General features: G+C 44.1%; 1 protein-coding gene across 1 annotated transcript in view; it reads right to left on the bottom strand.

Moving 5' to 3' along the window:
• LOC136580570 (inositol-trisphosphate 3-kinase B-like) overlaps positions 1 to 22,024 on the bottom strand; it is a 37,408-nt gene continuing 15,384 nt past the window's right edge. Inside the window, exons 2-7 of the mRNA XM_066581221.1 lie at positions 8,280 to 8,379; positions 7,788 to 8,001; positions 6,474 to 6,678; positions 6,189 to 6,290; positions 5,921 to 5,992; positions 1 to 3,474 (exon numbers count right to left, since the gene is read on the bottom strand). Coding sequence (XP_066437318.1) covers positions 3,271 to 3,474; positions 5,921 to 5,992; positions 6,189 to 6,290; positions 6,474 to 6,678; positions 7,788 to 8,001; positions 8,280 to 8,379 — 897 coding nt within the window. The 3' untranslated portion in view covers positions 1 to 3,270. The remainder of the gene's footprint in view (positions 3,475 to 5,920; positions 5,993 to 6,188; positions 6,291 to 6,473; positions 6,679 to 7,787; positions 8,002 to 8,279; positions 8,380 to 22,024) is intronic.

Raw genomic sequence — 22,024 nt, 5'->3', positions numbered from 1 at the left:
TTCCTTTTTAAAGGTCTTGTTTATTATAAAAAAAACCATTCCAAACATTGTACAGGAATTGTGCAAAAATAAATCATTTTGGCCAAAAAGGAACAAAAAAAAAAAAACAAAAACTAAATTCTACTAGTCGACCTGGAACCCAATCACTACGTTTCACTCTGCATCAGCATTATTGCTGTGCATGACGCTACAGATATTTTCTGTTCCTTGTTCGAGATATGTAATATATAGAAGCTGCCAAAGAGGTAAACAACTTGTGGCTACGACTGCCATGGACTTACATGTTACAGACCATTGCGAACTTGTAGTCCTCCTCGAGATGGTGGTGGGGGTACATCTGGGCTACAGACTGGCAACAGTTTAATAAAATGGTGCACAGATGGGCACGGGTCTTACTTACTGCTGCCCATCCATGCCAAGATCTCATGGGACCTTCTATGTGCCACCGCAGAGGTCTGATTGAACTGGCAGAAGTTCCCCCTCACCCACCACCACCTCCTTTCCACAGCCACTATTTTTGGTCTTTCTGGTCTGTATTTTAAAGACAAGAACAGATTCTGTCAGCAAGAAGTAGAAAACCCCTTTCCAAAAAGGGGGAAAAAAACTAACAAAAACACACAACAATGTGGATCCCACACGATCTAAGACTATGGTTGTGCAAACATAGCCCAATTCATTCCTGTACACCATTAAAGCAATAGCCCGAGCCAGGAGCGCCCTCTATGTGCTGCTTTCTGCTGTGGATCTGTCCTCCCGAACTTCTCTTCAGTCTTCCAAGATGGCTGCAGTACTTCCATAACCAACGGATGCACACTGTGCTTTGTAGTCTAAGACACTGAATGCTGCTCTTTCATTGGCCAGTGCTGCTCACATGAGCAATACTGGCCAATCCAAAAGCAGCATAACGTGTCTCAGACTACCGATGCATCAAGCAGTAAAAGAAGCATTGCGGCCATCTTGGAAAATCCACAGCAGAACAGCACAAGGGTCCTAGGCAGTGTTCCCCCTAAGCTGCGTGCCTGGAAGGAGAGTTAAAGCAAACCAATGAGGCTTAATTAAGGGCTCTATTACACGAGCGCCAGAGACATCTGCTAGCACTCAAATTTTCACAACAACGGCGGGGAGGCAACTGTTAGCTGCCCAGCTATCCACGCTGTTACAGCTTGTTAATAGCGCTAATTGCCGGCCAGCACTTGCATTCACGGATGCCACCCAGCAATTGTTGGGAAAACGCAAGCACCCTAACAGTTTAGAATGTTTAACTCTTCCAATTCCAAAGCGGGCAGCTAGCAGAAAACAGTGGTGCCAGGTAATATTACTCCCCTACTTTCACCCCGAGACCAGAGGGTTGCTTTAAAGACTTAGATTAGACCAGAGTTCCCTGAACCGGTAGCCCTCCAGCTACTGTAAAACTGCAACTCCCATCATGCCCTGTGCAGCCTGCAGCTCTTGGTTCATGTGGGAGAGTCACACGTTAAGGAAACTCAAATTTAAACTAAAAGTACTTTTACACACACGATTATCGCTAGAAATGGCGAATTCAGGCAAGTCGTCCCAAGTACACGCGGCCATCGACAGGGCACTGAGCAAGAAATCGCTCACTTGTTGGAGTCGCATGGTTTTTAGCTCACCTAAAAACCAAGTGACTATCAGCCCATGTAAGCAGGAGTCATTGATCTGTGAATGACCGCCTGTTTACAGTGAATGGAGGCAAGCAGAAGAGATCTTTGCCTCCATTCTATGAATGCCTATGTGTGTGTGTGGGGGGGGGCTTATGCGCCTAATCGTTTTCCCGTGTAAAGGTACCTATACACACACACACACACAAGATCTAACAGCTCATTAGTTATCCCAGGAAGGCTACATTCCTTCCCTCGGATGCATAGCCATTGTCTAACCCCAGAAAGTCCAAACTCCTCATATTTGAGGAGGAAGATCCCACTCTGAGGGCAGGAGGACTTGGCTTCTACATTGTCCTAGACATACGGTATGTGCACAGCAGCTACTGATATAGTACAGTGTGACGTTCCTAAGCTGGAGAGCACAAACCCTAGTAATACAAAGGATAACAAGCCTAACTAAGTAACTGCTCACACGAGTCCCATCATCACTTCGGTTGACATTTTGTTACCCAAGTGCAGCCCGCCAATTCGCTTGAATCAGAAACTACCAACATTTTTACCGTGGTGAAACAAAGTGTTTCCCCTCATCTAACCCTCTGTATCTTCCCTGTACCTTACTACCAAGGTGGCATCTCTTGCCATTGCCACCTTCTAGGAAACCCCTTTTTAATCATGGTCTAATGCTGCGTTTAGACGGAACGATTATCATTTTAAAAAAAAGGGTTCAAACAAGTAAAAGTAAATGATGATCATCTGGTCTAAACACGAGCCAAGGACAGAACCGTGAACGAGAACAGTTAACTTTTCAATCAGTTTCTGCAGCCATCGTTGGCTCCTTCGCTCACCGTTCCATTTAAACAGCAATTGCCCAGTCTCTGTATTCGCTTACACAGGGACTGAATGATTCTCGCTTGACGGAGCCAACAATGCCTCTGCCTGTCTAAACAGGTTGCCTGAGAGCAAACGAGCTAGTGGTGAGGTCACTCGCTCGTTGTCTAAAAGGACCCCAAGTAATGCAGGGGGACCTTATGGATAGGTGATAAGTCTATTCTGGTGCAGCTCCTTTAAAAAGGAGTTATCCAAGATTAGGTAAGACTACTTAGCTTTTCCCTCTGAAACAGCGCCTGGGGCTGTATCTGGTATTACAGCTCAGCCCTGTTTAAGGGATTCAAACAACAAAGCAGAGAGTACAAGTACTATATGGGACAAATCAGGGTGGCTTACCTAAAACTGGTTCTAATAAATGTGGCCTATGTATACAATTATTGCTTGGTTCAATATTGCCAACCGGTATCAGAAATAACGATGCTACTTCTAATTAAAAATGACCAGTTAAAAAAAAATAAATTATAAAATAGAGAATAAAATCAGTTTGTAAAGTAGTAGTAAAATATATATTATATATACAATTATAAAAGAAAGGAGCCGCACGCTTCTCCTAGCTGTACAGTTTCCAGTGTTATGTTTCTATGAGGCTACAAAAAGCATAAATAAAATAGAACTATAATACATCTTAAAATACAACAGACTGACGCAGATGCAGCCGTTCAGAGATGAGGTTGGGAATCTCAAAGTTCCTTTTTTTCCCCGCTGTACAAGTCCAGAATCTTGCCGCAGCTATGTTTCTTTCTGGTGCCAGTCTCAAGTTCTAGTCCTGCACCATGTCAGAGAAAATGTTTATGAGGTTGTCGAGCCCCCACAAGTAACCATCTTCTCGGTTACCCTCCACCCAAGGCGCCCGGTGATTTAGTGTCTGTTTGTTCGGCAGCCGAACGGTTTTTCCAAAGTCAATCATCCAAACCTTGGCCAGTTCCGAAGAGTCGTGGACAAAGAGCAAGGAGCTGCCGACGACCTAAGGAAAAAAACATTCATGAGTGTGAATTACGTCAGGATTCTTGTGGAGTCTTCATCACATGTGAAATACAGGGCGATTCAAAGTCAGGGCCACCCGAAATATCTTCTGAACCAAAAAAATACAGCTACAAATGACTAATATTTAGAATCTGCTCGGATGAGCAATGGTAGTCACCTCTTGTCCACATTTCCTATCACCCCAGTAAGGTCACAATATGGTTTACATACTCTCCAAAGAGCAATCTAAGGAAATTGTATTGTCAGTCTTTGTCCATATGAAGAAATCCAGAGTTTTGTCCTCTATATGCCCTCTATATGACTTTCCACTAACCGGCTGGTATGACACACTGCATTAACTGAAAGTAATAAAGGATTATAGGACTTATAGGAACAGGTCTAAAAATGGCCAGTGACCTTCATTCTACAGGCCTCATGTACACAGCCATAGTACAGATCTGTGTGGTATGAATCCATATTTCAGCACCCATACAGTTCTACAGGCCCATATTTTAACAGTGTGCCTCTGATTTTATAAAAGTGGCAAACTGGCATTTTTTCCTTTCCAAATGTGTAGCATCATATTCGGTATTGTAGAGGTATATTCCCCTTTAAATAGCAGAGGGGGATTTTCTCACTTGAATGCATTTATTTAGCACTAAAATCATTTTTGCAGTAGGGTTTAAATAAAAAAAAAAACCTTTGGAAGTCTGTCTTTTGCAGTTTCTACAAATCACTGTAAATAGACACTGCAATTTAAGGCTATACATGGGGCGACTATCAAGTGCCTAAGCGCCCCGTCAGTTGTCCTAATGATCATCACTCCTGCGCTCTCATACAGGAACAGCAATCACCCACTGAATGGAGGCGGAGATCTCTTCCAACCACCATTCAGAGTAAATAGGCAGTCACTCGTAGATTAGCCTGTGTAAAAGAGACAAGTCAACTGATAGGAACATGCAGGAGAGAAGAGAGAAGTTCTAAAAACTTTAGCGCCCGACAGTGGTCTCGTGTAAAAGCACCCAACAGTTGTCCCAGCAATAATCGCTCCTGTGCTTTCATGCAAGGGTGATGGTCGCTCAGTGAATGGAAGTACAGCAGGCCAAAGCTCGCTCCAGTAACCTGCCCCCATTCACAGTAAACAGGTAGTTGTTCATAGATGGCCTAGATGGACTGCCTGTTTACACAGGCCAATTATTGCTCAGTTTTTATGCCAGCCTAAACTGAATGATGAATAAGTGAATGAATTATTGTTTATCTTTCAGTCGCTGGCAGCATTTACACTGAATGTTTATTGTTCCGATTGCCACAATCTAGCAAGAATCTGACTGATTTTTGGTCCATATAAAAAGGGGCCTAAGCAATCAGTCCAGCCTCACTGACGGATCTCCTATTGAGACTTAAGGCCCATTAAGACACAACGATTATCGCTCAAAAGCCGTCTTTTGAGCGATAATCGTTGTGTGTAACTGCACTCACATTGTATAGTTTTTGATAACCAGTCGCTGATCGTTCTCTTTCAGCGCGCTAAAAGAGAACGATGAGCCTTATCAGGAATTCACAGCGGGATACAGCTGATACTATTGTTTCAGCTGTATCCTGCTCCATGAACTTGCCGGAAAAAGAAGAACCCAGCGGTCCAGCTGTGTTCTTTATACTCCGCAGGGAGCACATAGCCGGGGTATGAAGAACACAGAGCTCCAGCTGTGTGCCACATACCCCACTCGGAGCGCTTGGCTATCCAATAGCTGAGCCCTCTGAGAAAAGAGCAGCTGGATGCAGAAAACAAGCGGCCTCGCTTGTCTTCTGCATACCCTGCTCAGAGTGCAAAGTGATCGCTTAAAACTGTCAATCAAACTGACGTTTGAGCGATCACCTTGCGCTCTAAATGCACACAACGATTATCGCTCAAAAGACATCTTTTGAGCAATAATCATTGCATCTAAACAAGGCCTTCCTCATACAGACTGTTTTTTAAAGTGTTTATCGCTGCTTTTTCAGCGCAGCACTAAACGCTGTACAACGCTCCTGTTCATTTCAATGGGGCTGCTCACACAAGCGATGCATGTTCTATCTTTGGCCGTTTTTGGCCCTGCTTCGCCCACTGAAATTAATGGGCAGCGGGCAGAGGATCTTTTGCTAGTGACAGAGATTAGAATCCCCGCCTCCAGCAAGAGATTGCTCTGATTGGCTGAACGCCGCTAAATAACAGCTTGCTCAGCCAATCGCAGCCAGCGCTGCATGCTCCAATGAATGGCTGTGACTGGAGCATCCAGTGCTGGCTGTGATTGGCTAAGAGGGCTCTCACTCACTGTTGCTCAGCCAATCAGAGCATCCCAAAAAACATGCATTTAAGTGAAAAAAAAGTGGCCCCCCCTAAAAGGTGTCCATAGCGTTTACCTTTCATGTGTATTTGTATAATATATACAAGATACACTGGTACATACCTCATGTTGCTTGAAAAACTCTGACTTTTCCAGTTCGATGCGAAGCTCTTTCAATCTTGTTAAATAGTTTCTCTGCAATAAAAAAATGAGACAATGGAATCCAACGAAATCTCATTGCGAACACTTCCTAACTACTTCCCCCCGGGTGGTGAACCCTAGTGTAGAATGCAGCACAACCTGATCAGTTACAGATATGTTATCCTTCAAATTAGATGTAAAAAGTAGAGGTCCCTGGTGACGACATGTCACCTGACTTCCAGATACTCACCAAAATGTTTTTATTGCCGTCCACAAAGTCTTCTAGAGCTCCCATCACCTGCTCCCGATGCTTGGTCTTCTTGAAATTCGTGTCACACGTCCCATCAGCTCTCTGTAGAAAATAGTAAACAGGGGACGTCAGTTTTCTGCTTCAATACACAATAAGTCGTAAACTGGCAAGATGAACGTCTCAAGAATGTTTGTTTAAGCAGGAAGGCCATCTCCAATATTCGAAGGAGACAGAAAACCCTAAATGTCTTAGAACTTCTGGACCAGATGATTTCATGTTACTCACCTTGATTCCTTCTATTCTAAAGCCGAAGGTTGCGGTTGAACTAAGGGTCTCCCGCCATTGCATATATCTGGGCTTCAGGACTGCTCCTTGTCTGTTCTCCTCTTCAGTAGGGGCGTCGGGGTCTACAGCGATCATTTTCTCATACATGTCCTTTCTAAGTTTGGGCTTCTCTCGAGCCTTCACCAGTTCCTCCTCTAGATAAGTCCTGAAGAAGGAAAACAGATGGTTAGTATAACGAGATGAAATTACACTGTAATCCCTATGAAGGGCGCTGGACAGTTCTTTCAACCGTACAAGTTGGCCATTACCTGCCTGCTCCTTTGGAGATGACTAGCACCAGACATGACTGATTGCTCGGCAGGCAGCTATCCATTTTGAATTATTAAGACTGTATGACCTGAGCCTAGTCTAGTTTATAAAATACATTTTCATATTAACCTATAAGAAAAATTTTAGCTAATTAAGTGGAATCCTTGTAACTGTTCTCCAATCTGATATGCATGAGGACCCTGAAACAGAGGACGTCTGAGGACCTGTCCTGTATTACACAAACAACCCAATGATTTGAAAGGACAATGTGTAATGCTTAACTTTCCCTGTAGGGGTGCTACAGGAAAATTAATTAAACACTCATTCATACAAGCATATGCAATTTTGGTCTGTAAAAAACAAATCGTTTTCACTGCATGTTACATGCGATTTTGCTACATATATGAAAGTTTCTGTTTGTGGTTCATCGTGCACAGAAAACAAAAGAACACCAGAAAACGCAAGGCCCAAGTGATGTTAGCCTTGGGGTTTTGTACAACCCACAGAAATCAGGACCCCCCCCCCCCCCCCCCCCCAAAAAAAAAAAGTATATACTAATGCAGGTTCACAGCATTCTTTTTTACTTACTCATACTTTCATGGGTGATTTTGATCTGTGACTAGAGTCAAAAATAGGACATGCGGTGAGATTTAATTTTCTATGTTAATGGGTCCATGTTCAAAAAATACTGACTGAATACAGACAGAAAATATGCTTGTGCAAATGGGCCCCAACTGTCAGGTTTTCCCCACTGATCGCAGCTAATTGTCTGAGGTCCCACCAAGAGGACACTGTGTGATCAGCTTATTGTCAAGGGAACCTTTTAACAAGTATGGATCATCCAAAGCAGAGAATCCCTTTAAGTAAATGATCTTCCCTTTATAAGAAAGCAGCATTCAATATTCTCAAACAAATATCCCTATACAAGATCAAGGACCACTCCAATATGTCTACAGTAATCTGATTCCCTTCACGTGCACCAAGACACACTTGTATAGGACTCACCTAACACCCATTTTACAGTCCATGATGGATGGAGAGTCAAATTCGGACAGAAGGTCCTCCATCTGGTTGTAGGCCTCCCCTTCTTTTTCAACCACTCCGTAGTATCCAGGAACAAATGGCCGCAAGGAGTCTCGGTTCAACCATTCCAAACATTGCTGCTCACACTGACAGAACTTCTTCAGAATTTTGCCATATTCTCCAGCCTTAAAGTTACCTACAGGATAAAAAAAAGGAACAGTTATTTTTGTACGCCTCCATGCATTTCTCAATACTTCTTAAGAATACTTATTTCATGTTTTATCAGGGACCATGCGCAGATCTTAATTTACTGCTTGCCAGGTGCGTTTGTATAGCTACGAGATGCATTGTAAGAAGTAACTGTGGTACAAAACTAGAGTTGAGCATTTAAAAAGCTCTTTTCCTGAGGATCAGGTTTACAAAAAGCTACATTTCTTTAGGAAGTGGAGTGCCTGAGAAACCATGTTCCCTTACCCGCATGTCCTGCCAGCTGGACCCATGGATAGTGCTTTTTGAAGGACACCACAAAGGGTGACCAGTGGACCATGTTCTTCAGCTTCCTCCAGGATGTACTCTGCAAAAGAAGAACCAAAAAGACAATGAGTGGTTAAGTTGAAGACATTCTTGGAGGAAGGGTCATATCTAACCACAAGTTTATCTTGGAAACAAGAAATACACAAGTATTTTGGGAGGTCACCACCCAACAATCTGGTTTGCAGATCAGGAAAGGTCAATCCAACACCTGTAGGAGATTCTAATTCAGCAACGGACAAGAGACCATTTAGAACCCCTCATGGCGACTTCAGTACATCAATAAAGAGCTGGTTCCTCTGTCCCTCGTGGCACACAAGACTAAGCCTTAGTTTCAGATGGCGTTGGCACTGACAATCTAGAAGTCATCTAATTAGTTTTTGACCTGCGGCTTTTGCAATGTTTGGCATGAGAGGAAATGGTTGCAAGTTGCTATTCTACATATCTGCAAATATATTAAACTCCTGGATGGACTCCAAGGTGACTAGAAACAATAGTGTGCTTGGCCGGTCCTCAAGCTCTCGCTGGAGGTATGAGCACGTCGGGTCAGGCATCTGTGGTTTGTTGACACTTGAAGCAAAGCAAGCAATCAATATTCACTGCATGTCACAAGACGCCTGCAACCACAAAGACGGCAAAACAAAATATCCTCTCAAACTGGAACAGAAAACGGATGCACAATGCTCCATGATGGATCTCAACACCACTGATAATATGAAGGGGCAGCGATAAGTCTTGCAACCCCAAGCCGTTTTATGGCAGTTTACATACACTGTCCCTTTGTAATACTAATGGCCTATCCTCAGGCTAGATCAATATCAGCAGGAGTCTGCCATCCAAGGTTCCTGCAGATCAGCTGTTCACTGGGCTGGGTGCGTCTACACCAAGCAGCAGGAAGCAGACAGCTCTATTCTTCTGCAGTGGCCAAGTTTGGAATTACAGGCCAAATTCCCATTCATTTCAGTGTGAACTTTGCCTGCAATAGCTAACCTGAACGGAGTTGATTTTTGAAGTGGCCCGGAGCATACAAAATTTCAACATGCCCCATCCTTCATTCCCCCATACACAGAAGATGGTCGCTTGTGCCAAAATTGGCAGCCTCGGCCAACTTTTCTCTTCTTTTACTAATAGGAACAGTTTACTGGCTGCAGGATCAGCACATGGAACAGAGATCCTTGTGAACATGGTCTGAAGTCATACTCTATCCCAATACACTGGGCAAGCAATCACAGTTAAGGCAGTATTACCTTAAAAACTGGACTCATCCATCAGCAGAACACGGCGAGTCGGAATAGCAGCCCAGTCACAGCCAGAGATGGCAAGAGTATACAAGTGTGCGAACTGTACAAACATCAATTTTCCACGTATTGTACATCATGGGGCAAAGTCCTAACTCCAGTACAGACTTGCTGGATGTGCAAGGGTCAGATGCCTGGCCACAGATCAAACCTGACTTAAAAGTAACTTAGAAGAATAGATAAGAAAGAAAAAAAAAAAAGTGTACAAAAGTAACGCAAAGGTGTTCTTATAAATCAGAGGCGTTAACAGTCAGGCCTATTCTACAAATTCCCAGAGATTAGTTGTGGGACTACAGGTCACCTCTCTATATACACAACCTGAGCAACTGTGTGAAGTCCAAGCCTGAACTCCAACACAGATTGGAAACTAAGTCCTTTTTCATATGGAGCTAAGGGCAGAGAAGTTCCTGGCCCCACTGCAAAATCTGCAACACGACCCGCACAACTACCATGTACTTTACCATTTATAAAACTGGGGTCTTTTTAAGTCACCTTTGGGCATGGGTGCGACAAACCACAGAACCCAGCACCAAACCTAGAACTTTAGACGTCTTTCATTCTGTATGTAAAGGTTTCTGTGGGTTTCTCAGACTAGAAGATATTAAGATTAAAGTATGAATCATGGGAACATTTTTCTGGCTTTCCTATCCAAAATCCTATTTAGTAATCCTCTCCCCCACCTGCAGAGAACAATGGATAGCATTCAACTACATCAAATGGGTTTCAATCAGTTGGAACTGATGGCTCCAGCAAGACATCATTACATTGTAATGTTCATTTAAGGCATTCTCTAAACGTGGTGATCTTCTGTGACAGTTTTTTATAGGACTGGTGGAAGAGTCGATAAGAAAAAAAATGCGGGGAATTGTGGTGAAAATGACCCATCAGCATAGCAAATATTTGTTGGAAATTTACTTTTGACAGATGGGTGCTTGACATAGAGAAATAATAATGTGCCTTGATGCATCTATTGTGGGCAGCGACCATCTGAGAGAGATTATCGCTTCAGAGAGAAGAAAAATTGCATTAAATTTAAAGAAAAAAAAACAAACAAAAAAAACCCACCACACAATTGCCTGAATGTTGAAGAAAAAAAAAAAAAAAGATAGATCCATCCGTTCATCTTAAGGAAAGCCTTACCATATATGGCCTTCTACGGCGGACAGGACAGCGTCCTATATTGTCTACCCTCCAGATGGAGGTCTCAATCAAAATAGTTTTCTTAAGGTTTTCTACACGTGGCCAAGCGCGATATTGTGCTGTGAAACTGGTTTCTGTAAAAACGCCTCCCCTCACTTCAGTGAAGTTGCGATTCTCCGGTGAGGCTTTCGGTCGCATCGGAGGATCGGAAAGTGTTTCCCATTGTTTTCGATAGGAAACTTCGTATCGCACATAGCACGCCATACAATGCATTTTCCTGTCCCATTTAAAACAATGGGCAATGCGTTCCAAGGGAACGCCCAAAGATAAGACCTGCCACAATTTCTTCCCACATCTCAATGCAGTGGAAGGGGGGGGGGGGGGGGGGAAGAAAAATCGCCCATGTATATGGCCCCTTCCAAAATATGGGCTTTAGGCCTCGTTCACGAGGGCGACAAACGTCGCGCGATTTTGTAGCGTTGATACAAGGCTACAAATCGCATGTATGAGAAGCCCATGCTTTCCTATGGGTTACTTCACACATGCAATATTGTGTAGCATGCAACAATCAGACACAAAAACCTCGCGGGTCCCGCTATATGCACGCGACTCGTGAGGCTTTGTAGCCCACGTTTCCCTATGGAGCCTTCCTCCCTGTTGCATCGCATGAAAATGTGATTTTCGTGCGATGCAATGCAACTTTGACAGAAGGAAATCCTACTGTCATAGCTAAAATTTAAGCTCTAGCTGCAGAAAAAAGAAACAAAAAAAAAAAAACAACAACCCACACATACATCACCTGTCCCGCGCTGTCAGCCCGGCCGCATCCTCTCCCCGGGTCCCCGGCACTGATCTTCTCTTCTGGCCGGGGATTCAAAAATCCCTGCCTTCTGGAAGCGCTTGCTGTAATTGGCTGATGCTTAGCCAATCACAGGCAGCACTTGATGAATGACAATGATTGAACTAATCACAGCCATTCATCGAGTGCTGGCTGTGATTGGCTAAGCATCAGCCAATCACAGCCAGTGCTTCCAGGAGGCGGAGATTTTTGAATCCCCAGCCAGAAGAGAAGATGATGATCTGTGCCAGGGACCTGGGGAGAAGATGCGACCGGGCTGACAGAGCAGTACAGGTGATGTATGTGTGTTTTGTTTTTCTTCTTCTTCAGCTACGGTGTATTTTCGGGGAAGAGCTTATATTTCAAGCCTCCCCGGAAAATTCTCGCATGTGCTGCTACAAAGTCGCGGTCTCATCGCGAGAAATAGCAGCAATACTGCACGGACCAGCAATGCGATATCGCTGCGATTTTCTCGCAGTGATGCCCGTGTGAACGAGGCCTTATATTTGTGCATCTCGCAACGCACAAATCTCGCACTCTTTTTATGGCCGTGTGAAAGCGGCCTAAAGTTAAAAAAAAAAAGAAACTCTATTATGGTTGTGGTTTCTTGCAATTTTTCCCCAAACAGAAAAACCCGGTAAATTGCGATTTTGCGCGATCGCGATTTTAACATTACAAGTCCCATAGACCCCTGCAGAAAAAAAATGCTGCGAATTTCGCAGGGAAAAAAAAACGCCAGTGGGTGGGCGCCCTAATGCTGTAAGGCATGGGCAGCACTTAATTACTATGCTTTAACCCTTTCCAATCCAATTTTTGGATTCAGGGTTTCCTAAAAGGCTTTCTCTTTTTGCTGTTATACAACGGTGCCATCTGCTGGCTAAAGTCAGTGTGTGTGCGGCAGAGCGGCTCTAACAGCTGGCAATAGACGATAAGAATACTCTGTCGGACATCTTCTGACATTGAAGCTGTACAAGCTTCAATCAGAATGTAGGAAAACGTCAGACAGTGGATTGGAAAGGGTTAAGAATATTAGAATTTTTTTAATACCGAAGAATATTTGAAAACAGTTCATAAGGCGAGCAGCTTCCAAATGATTTGGAGAACATATGCAAAGTCGTTAACAACGGTTTATTTCAATCCTATCATTCCGTTATAGATGTGTTGATGCGACATGGCACCACAGGGCAACGTTGGGGGAACTTGCTTCCAAAACAAAGGCGGCACACACAAACCCCAAAGAGCTCATCATTCCAAGGAACCTTGGAATTAAACTTGTATATCATTTTGCGGACAATCTCATGTGGGACGCGCTCGGCCAAGTCTATGTCTGACTTCCTGAGTGTATCCGCAGTGCAGAGGCCAACACTGTGACAAATGACTGCTTACAGAAGGCTTTGGGGTCGAAGACTTGTACTTTTCCTGTCAGGATGACTAAATTTGTATTAAAAACAAAAAAAATGTATATATACGGACGTTCTGCTGCAACAGCCCTGTTTACATGAACTTAGCGGTTGCAGCTGTTGGGATCAAGCATCATTTATACAAGGAGAAATGGTAAATTGTGACTTCTTGGCCATCCGTCGTGTAGCAGCTGGAAGATGGAGCCCTGGACACATTTTCATGAGGTAAAAAAAAAACGACAAGTGCTTTGGCGCCAAGTCCAGCGAGATTCAGGGTGGAAGTGGAGAACGAGCGGCCTAAAGTGGAACATCAAACAACCGCCTGTGTGGTAACGGAGCGGGCGTGCCGGGCTGTAGTGACCCAACACTAATCAAGGCCATCGAAAAACGCGATCCCCGTTTCCCCACAGGCATCTCCCTGCGTAACCCAAAAGTTATTTTTATTACTGGGGAACCCCATTGTAATATTTCATATAACCCTCAGACATTTCAGAGCGTCTTTCCTTGTAGCCGTATTTTCCCCCTCACAGAATGAAAGCAGCTTCTTCTGTAACCAGAAATTCCACCAGATTCCGAACAGGAAACGAGGCCGAGGTCTGCTGATCTTGCACAAGGCGCAGGCCGCTCCAGCAAGCACAATACAATGCTGTTATTTCTGTCCCTATGTGAACTAGGGAATTTTCCTCGCACGCCCAAATTATTTCATAAATCATGCATTTATGAGAGGCCGTGTTGGCAAATAGCGGCATTTTCCATAAGAGCCATTTGTAAGGGAAGAACTCTGAGAACATGACTAATGATGAGCAGGGAGTGCGCCTGGCACAGTCAAGGAACTGGTATAATGGGATAATTACTGGGAAATTAAAAACCGATGCACAAAAATAAATGCGCCATATAGTGATACTCTATATAGGGTGGAGACTACAGAGCCAGAAATGAAAAACACAAGACTAACTTATCGGAAAAATGGAGCAGTTGACTGTAGCAACCAGATTGGGACGAACAATTGTATTAGTTTTTTGTCAGATGATCATCCCCTGTTTACATGGAGAGATGTGCTGTGAGAAGCAAAATGATGCTATCAGCTGACAAATGAGTGTTTGCACATTTGTTAGCTGATCGTTAACATGTTAACATGGGTCATGATCAGGCATAAACATTCGTACGACTCATCATCGGCCTGTGTAAAATGGTCTTAGGTCTCCGACCAGCCTGAAATGGCTGTGGTTCCACGGGCCTCCAGGGTCATGCATGAATGTCTTGGTGCAACTTCTTTGCCAGTCTATAAGGGGGAATATAAGACAAGAGGGTACTTTATGTTGACCTCAAATATTCCAATAGCGCTGAAAACACCCAAAGAGGAAACACTTGAGGAGCTATTAAAAGAAACCTAATTTTGTCAAAAAATAGACTCTTTAATATAGGCCGCCCAGCCATGACTCAACCACTTCAACTCTATCCAAACACAGGGTTTTCTTTGTCCCGCTCAGGTCATCTCTCGGCTGTCACAGAGTCACACAAGCGTGAACATTGTTAAAGAGGAAAGATACACAAGTATGGTATAAAAAAAAATAAAAAAAAATCCAGGAGTAAACACGGCTACAGAAATAGCCAGACCGCTGCGACGTTCCACGTTTGTTCTTTAGGAGAAGTGTTTACCAAGAAAGTGATGGAGAGAGGAGCAGCTTGTGTCCAAGTTATAGCCAACGGTTAAAGCAGACCATATAGCAGCAAGGCCATTATAGAAGGACTCTTAGACGAATCTATACAAAGTCAGAGAACTTGTCTCAATAAACAAACAAGGAGAAAGCATTTCTTCAATCTACTTGACGTTTAGCAAAAAAGACAAGGAGCATTCCTCAATTATGTACGGAGGATCGAACACAAATCCATTAGAGATACTCTGCCTCAACTTGTAAAGCTAAGACAATGGCCTCCAAAAACTGCTTCTCTCTGTTAATTTCATTAATTACTTAGTGTCACATTGATTTAAGCGCTCACTGACTCATTAACCAGCAAGTCTGAACTTCCAAACACTATTTATAGCTGCTGGTTAATGGGTTTAATTGTAGCCAAGACTAAACAAACAGGATCTCACCAGCCTCATTTTCTCACTGATAAAGGGTGTATTGTTTGGGCCTGAGGGTATGGGCCTTTGTCTTGTTTTACTAGATTATCCCGCTGTGCAGGCAATGTACAAAATGTCCGGCTGAGAAGCCTTTTGAGAAGACTTGTTTCACGGCAGCCAAACTGCTTAGTGGTGCAAGTGTCCAAAAGTGGTCCTATTGTTCGGCGTATATCTTTTTTTTTTTACCTGAAGCTCTCGGGATCAACATATTAAATATTCCAAAATGACTGATCCCTCAGGCAACCTATAAATTAAGCAATGCAGAGGGGAAAGGGTTAGTGAAGCTGATGATGGGCAGATGATGTAGTGAGACATCTCACAGTTTCAGGCCAATTATACTCTTGGCCACAAACTGGACTGTTCCAACCACGTCGTCTTGCAATGCCCCATACAAGAGTACAAAAATGAGCAAGCATATCACTAGGCTTAGGTTTGGCTTTCCTGCAATCTATTTTTCGCTTCAAGGAAGGGGGGGGGGGGGGGGTCCAAAAATATGGTGTAGTAGGGACAGATACAAGCCGATAAAGTCTACGGAAGGAACAGAGGCACGTCAGAACTAAAAGACGAGGAGGTCCCTTTCTTTCTAAAGATCACTGGGGCTACCAGCTCATGGACACCTACTGACACGTTTGAGAAAAACAATTTCTCTTCTCTATTGTCAGAATATGTAAGAATGCACACTACTGAAGAGAGGAATGGTAACACCCAATTATCAGGTTATTCACATATCGAGGAATAACGTAAGAAAGACAAAACAAAGTTCTAAGAACAGACTCTCCAGAATTCATGCTTTAATTAATACTTTTATTCCTGGTGAAATGTCAGGAGGGCCAGCAGGTCCTCCTTAAAGAGGACCTGTTATGTCCTCATGTCAGTAAAGCTGGCTATTTAGTTAGCCCTTCTTTTGCTTATAGTGAAGCCCAATCCCCCAAATGGATTCCTGGTGCCATCAATGAAATTTGAGGTCATCCATTGACCGTAAATGATGGGCACCAACCACCCTACACATTCATAGCACATGAAGCTTAACCTTAAAATAGCACGAACCTACTAATTTTTCTTGGGAATAGGAGCAAATAGAAACCTGGTACATAATTTTGAAGACCCTGGCATTCTTCGGAGACGAGACTGATGGCAGTAGCATCCAGTGCACAGAACCCACGTGACAGTGGCTCCTGTTAGAAGCCTTTTCAATACAGCAGCGTTCACATTTCAAGAACAGCGTGTAATCATCAGCGTTCTTCACTTGGATGGTATAATACCCATAGACATTCATCGTAAGTTAAGTGAGACATGAAGTGAAGGTATCATGGACATGAAAAAACGTGCGTTTGTGGGTGCAACAGTTGAAAAAAGATCAAGTGTTGTGTGAGAACAAATCAAAGAAGCTTCGCCGCGCACCAGCCAGTCCGACAACATGGTTGCATGAGTGGAGCAAGTAGCTACGGGGGACCGCTGATTGACCGTGGGAGAGATTGCCTGCAAAGTAGGATCTGTGCACATCATCCTGTGTGAAGCCCTGGAGATACAGAAAGTTCCTTCCACGTAGGTGCCACCAAAACTGCACAATTCCTTTCTTCGCTCAATTCTAGAAAAATAAGCTATTATCACAGTCGTCAGTGCTGATAAGATTTTTTCAGCTCGTGTCCCGCTGGTAGTTCACAGCGGGACACGAGCTGTGAGAGCGCAGAACAATGCAGCTGTTTGCTTATGCAAAACATCTGTATTGTTCGCTGAGCGATAGTGGTGGTGTCTCGCTCCGCCTGTATGGCTCTTTAGTAGCCAATTAGCTACTATAGACTATGCAAAGATGATCGCTCAAAACTGTCACTTGAACTGTCGTTTGAGCGATCATCTTTCAGTGTAAATGGGGTCTAAAACTGCCCGACAAGTGAACGAGCCAGCGCTAATTGTTATGCCAGCAGAAACTGAATGACAAACGAGAAGCGCATAATTCCCGTTCATTATTCAGTTGTTGGCTGCGTATATACTGAACGATAATCGCTCCGTCTAAACGCAGCATTATAATATGGAATAAAAAGACTGATCATGTTAGGCTAAAAAGAGAAGGCCAACCACACCTTAGTTTACATGGACGTCCCTTCCAACACTCCCTGATGGGCATTTTGCCACCTTGTGCTGTAACTTAAGCCAAACCTGTCTCACTAAAGAGCGGATATTCAGTGTAGGTTTCAACTGCTGTTTACACGACAAACAGGAGGAAACAAGTTTTGGAAAAGGTTGGCTGGCATGAGCAAAATTTTTAGGCGCACCGGCTACTTGATTCTGGAACTTGTCCAGCTTTAGGCCGCCTGCAGACGAGCGGGTCGGATCCGGCAGCGAGAATTCTCGCCGCGCGATCCGACCCGAGCGCCTGCAGGGACGAGCGCGTACTCACCCGCGCCTGGCGGCCCCGACTCTTTCATGTGCCGACTGCCGCGCAGCCGGCGCATGCGCAGACCGGAGCCGGCGGCCGGGTGAGTGCGTGCCCCGCAGAAAATTAGGACATGCCGCGGTTTGTTTGCCGCGCGGCCGTCTGCATAGGAGTGAGTATTTTAATGCACTCCTATGCAAACTTTCAGCGGCGGAAATCCTGCGGGAAATCCCGCGGCGGGATTTCCGCTCGTGTGCAGGCGGCCTTAAAGAACATCTAACTTTAAGACCGGACTCCCATAATCGTATGCGTATTTGCGACGCGTTTCTATTTGTGCGCCTAACAGTTTCTTTTAAAGGGGTTGTCTCGCGAAAGCAAGTGGGGTAAGTACTTCTGTATGGCCATATTAATGCACTTTGTAATATACATCGTGCGTTAAATATGAGCCATACAGAAGTTATTCACTCACCTTCCCTGCGCTGGCGTCCCCGTCTCCATGGCTCCGTCTAATTTCCCGATTAGACGCGCTTGCGCAGAAGGGTCTTCTCCCATCTGTTCGGTCCGGCACGAGCGGCATTCTGGCTCCGCCCCCTTCTACACATCATCGCGTAGCTCCGCCCCCGTCACATGTGCCGATTCCAGCCTCCTGATCGCATCTTTTCGTGCAGCAAAGGACATTTTGGTTGGCAGCACATCGTCCCCTGTAAATGGGGGATATGCTGCTGACAGCAATGATTCTCTATGGGGGATGAGTGATCACATTAACAATAGTTTGCCTGACCTTTCATGGGGCTAATTCGCACTCTCCTATGCAATGCAAACGAGTGCCTATAATCATGACAGCCCCCACAAATGTTCTGCACTGTATTGTCTCTCGGCTGTTTGCCCTGCTTCACATCTGGTTAATCAAACAAAATATGTGGTCTGCATGAGTACCAGATAACAGTATGGATGATCTTATTAATGCCGCCTTCATTCATGCAGAAAAGATCTGGCACCAAGGAGGGAATGCAGACGTATGTGTGCAGCATGTTCCTGCCATGAAGAGCAGATCCATGTTACATAACACAATGTCACCCCTTATCTCACCGCATGCATCGTTTAGCAAATGTTGACAGACAGACGGCTGTGTTTGCTGACCGATAGAGAGAAATAGAAAAAAAGAGAAATCAAACGCCAAAGTTGAAATGATTGTTTGGACACAAATTCAATATTTGTAGGTTATTTAGACAGGAAAAAATAGTGCGGGGCAGAATAGAATCGGAGGTGGTGGGGTGGACTTTGCTCGGCAAGAGTTGAGTCGACCAATCTCGTAGATCTCGGTCTTCTGCGCTTTTTACTAAAACACTTAATATTTTGACCAAAGAAGGTTTGATGTCACGTCCATTTCTATCAAGACCAAGAGAAAGGACATGACCTCTGCTAGTTGATATAGACATATAGCAAACGGTTGTATAACGGGTAATATACAGTGATCACGCTCAGCGGTGCTGCACTAACACACTAACAATCTCAATGTCATCTTATTTGTGTAACCTGCGGAAAATCAACTTCCACCCCACCCATGTGAGCCCTTACTTGGGTGTAGTCAGATTCCTACGTGTCTAATCTAGAGGATTACCGCTAAATTCTTGGAGGTGCACAGACTTGTCAAAAAGGCTCAGTATTTCGACATCCCCACCCATCTACTGTTCTAGCTCTCTTGAGCCCCATCACAGCAGTCTAGATCAGTGCTGCTCAACTCTTCGCTATGTGCCCTTTCCATCTACGAACCTCAAAGAAACGGTTCTATACATTGTTTTCATGTCTAGAAAGTGGCTGGTGGTCATACGGCTTAGGGCTCGTTTACATTGGCGCTTTTGGGTTCGTTTTTTTTGCTCCATTATGGAGCATGAAAACGGCACCCAATACCCAAACTGAACAGTCATGTGACAAAACCAAGAAGTGCCAAAAATAATGGGTTCAGTTCGGCTTCTGGATAGTCCTCCGTTATTTTTACAAGATACAATAGTGCAGCACGCTATGATATTTTGTCCTGCTTAACGTAATTGTGACGGAGGTTCCGAATAGAGCCTCCAACATTGATGCGAATGAGCACTTAAGTAGCTTTCGACTGAGCAGCCACCTCTCCCAAAAACAGACCCCTAAACAAATACTCAGCCAAATGTGCATGTGTTATTAATAGGGAGAGGGGAATAAACTGCTAAGAGACATCTACGGAGTGAAGGTTCAGGAATAAAGCAATCCAATATGCCCGTTCCTTCTTTCTCCCAACATTTCTATTGAAGGAGACTTGAGACACCCTCAAACATTAAGCAGTCGGCCAAGATTCAACGGTCTATAGCCACCTTTACATAGCTGTTGACTGAACGCTAGCTTGATCAACATATACCCCTTGCGACCCCACCATACACACTCAGCTTGGCCAAAAAAGCATGCATATGTCCTCAATAAGAAGGAGGGTAATAAGTGGCTGCCCAACTCACGTAGCAATGATTTGGTCATAAATCCAACATGCCGATCCTTCTTCCCCAGCAACCGCCCTCAATACCTGACTTTGAGAAAGTTGAACCCCCCCCCACCCTAAATATATTTCAAGGACTGTGATGCCCGCCGAAACTGGCAGGTGCAGCAGTTGGTCATCTATGTGTACGGGCACCTTCATACTAAAGCATAGCTTCAAGTCTCAGCAAGTACACCATACCGACATGTAGTTGCACAATGGTTTGAGTCACAGAGTTTGTAATTTTTATGCATTTAACGTCAGCCATAAATCTGCTCCAATATAACAGAACACAACATGTAAATCCAGGGCACACAAACAATTCACGACAAACCAGATAACCTGCAGAGACGAGCAATTCAGCTCCTCCTTCCTGCTGAACTTCGCTTACATATTATGACAGATTGTTTCCACTGCGGCCTGCTTGTGGTTAGAGGTTAGCAAGATGATCAGAGAAGTCTATGTAAGATGATGTATGTAGGATCACTGTACACCTCTACAAAACAACATGGCCAGAGGCAGAGCTGCAACATCATCATGTAAGACCCTCGGGCCTAAGAGGAAAGACTGCGTATTGCGAAACAAGAGCGTGCAATATGTACAGTATACATGCACCAGTCATACAATACCCAAGAGGTTCGAAATCTCCGCAAGGTCCCCAGGGTCCTGAGGTTTTACTACAGATCGAGGAAATTGTGGTACTCTGCATGCTATGCTTCAATGGGTCTCGTACAAGTAGGTGTCTATGGCCATCTCACAAGTGAACTAGACTTGGTCTTATTGAGCATCCTTGTCAAAACCAAGTAATGTCAAAAATTTGTGTCCATCTGCACTTTAATGTTTTCAGGTACAATTTCAGATTCTTCTAGTTCTAAAAGTACAAGAAATTTTGAAAAGGGGCTGTCTAGTTTTGAAAATCCATTTTCATATAAGCTGTGAGTGGTAACAAGTAGTCTCTTGCTCTGTAGGACCTGTCCTGTATTACAAAGTCAACCCACTGATTTGACTGGCCACTGTGTAAAGCCTAATATCCCCTCCGGGGGTGCTATAGATAAACTGAACACTTATTGCCAGGTTTCCTCACATATTACAGAAGATTACTGGGAGAATCATGTAATTGATCATCTTGCTGTCGATATCGAATGTGGAGAAGCCCATTAATGTTGCTATAACTCAGCTACAGGTGATCATGGAGGTCGATAGATGGCTCCATAGAATGGTAGAGTTGGAAGGGGCCTCCAGGGTCATCGGTCCAACCCCCTGCTCAATGCAGGATCATTAATTCATCCCAGACAGATATTTGTCCAGCCTCTGTTTGAAGATTTCCATTAAAGGAGAACTCCCTACCTCCAATGGCAACCTGTTCCACTCATTGATCACTCTCACTGTCTAATATCTAATCGGTGTCTCCTCCCTTTCAGTTTCATCCCATTGCTTCTAGTCTTTCCTTGTGCAAATGAGAATAGAGCTGATCTCTCTGCACTGTGACAGTCCTTCAGATATATGTAGACAGCACTGTTCCATCAGCATTGATCACTTGTAGTGGTTGATGGTGGAACAGTGCCAAGCATCAAAAGCTGAAGAAACATAGAATATAGTTAATAAACTCACCATTTTCATAGTTTGATCTCCAATTATGAACGAGCCAGTTTCCTTGGACCACAGAGATGGAGCATTTTCCAATACAATGTACCGTCAGGGAACAACAAAACGCAGATCGCCAACAGCCCTAAGTCCTCTCCTGTGCTCTTTGGCAATCTGTTCTCTGAATCAGTAACAGACGGTGTACACCGGATTTTTAATAATGAGCTTGATAAGTGCGTAATGAAAATTCACACACCCAGGAGCTCATGTCATTCAGATGGTGCTTCCCATTACAGTCACCGGAGAGGTGGCATTAATGACTTGCCGTAAAAACTTGAGTTTCTGGTTTTAAAAGGGGATGCTGGTTAAAATTAGGGATGGTAAATATCTATGAGTAATGCTAATCACATATATTAAAGCTTG

The sequence above is a fragment of the Eleutherodactylus coqui genome, chromosome 10, assembly GCF_035609145.1.
Source record: "Eleutherodactylus coqui strain aEleCoq1 chromosome 10, aEleCoq1.hap1, whole genome shotgun sequence".
Taxonomy (NCBI): Eukaryota; Metazoa; Chordata; class Amphibia; order Anura; family Eleutherodactylidae; genus Eleutherodactylus; species Eleutherodactylus coqui.
This window is presented reverse-complemented; position numbering and strand designations above follow the sequence as displayed.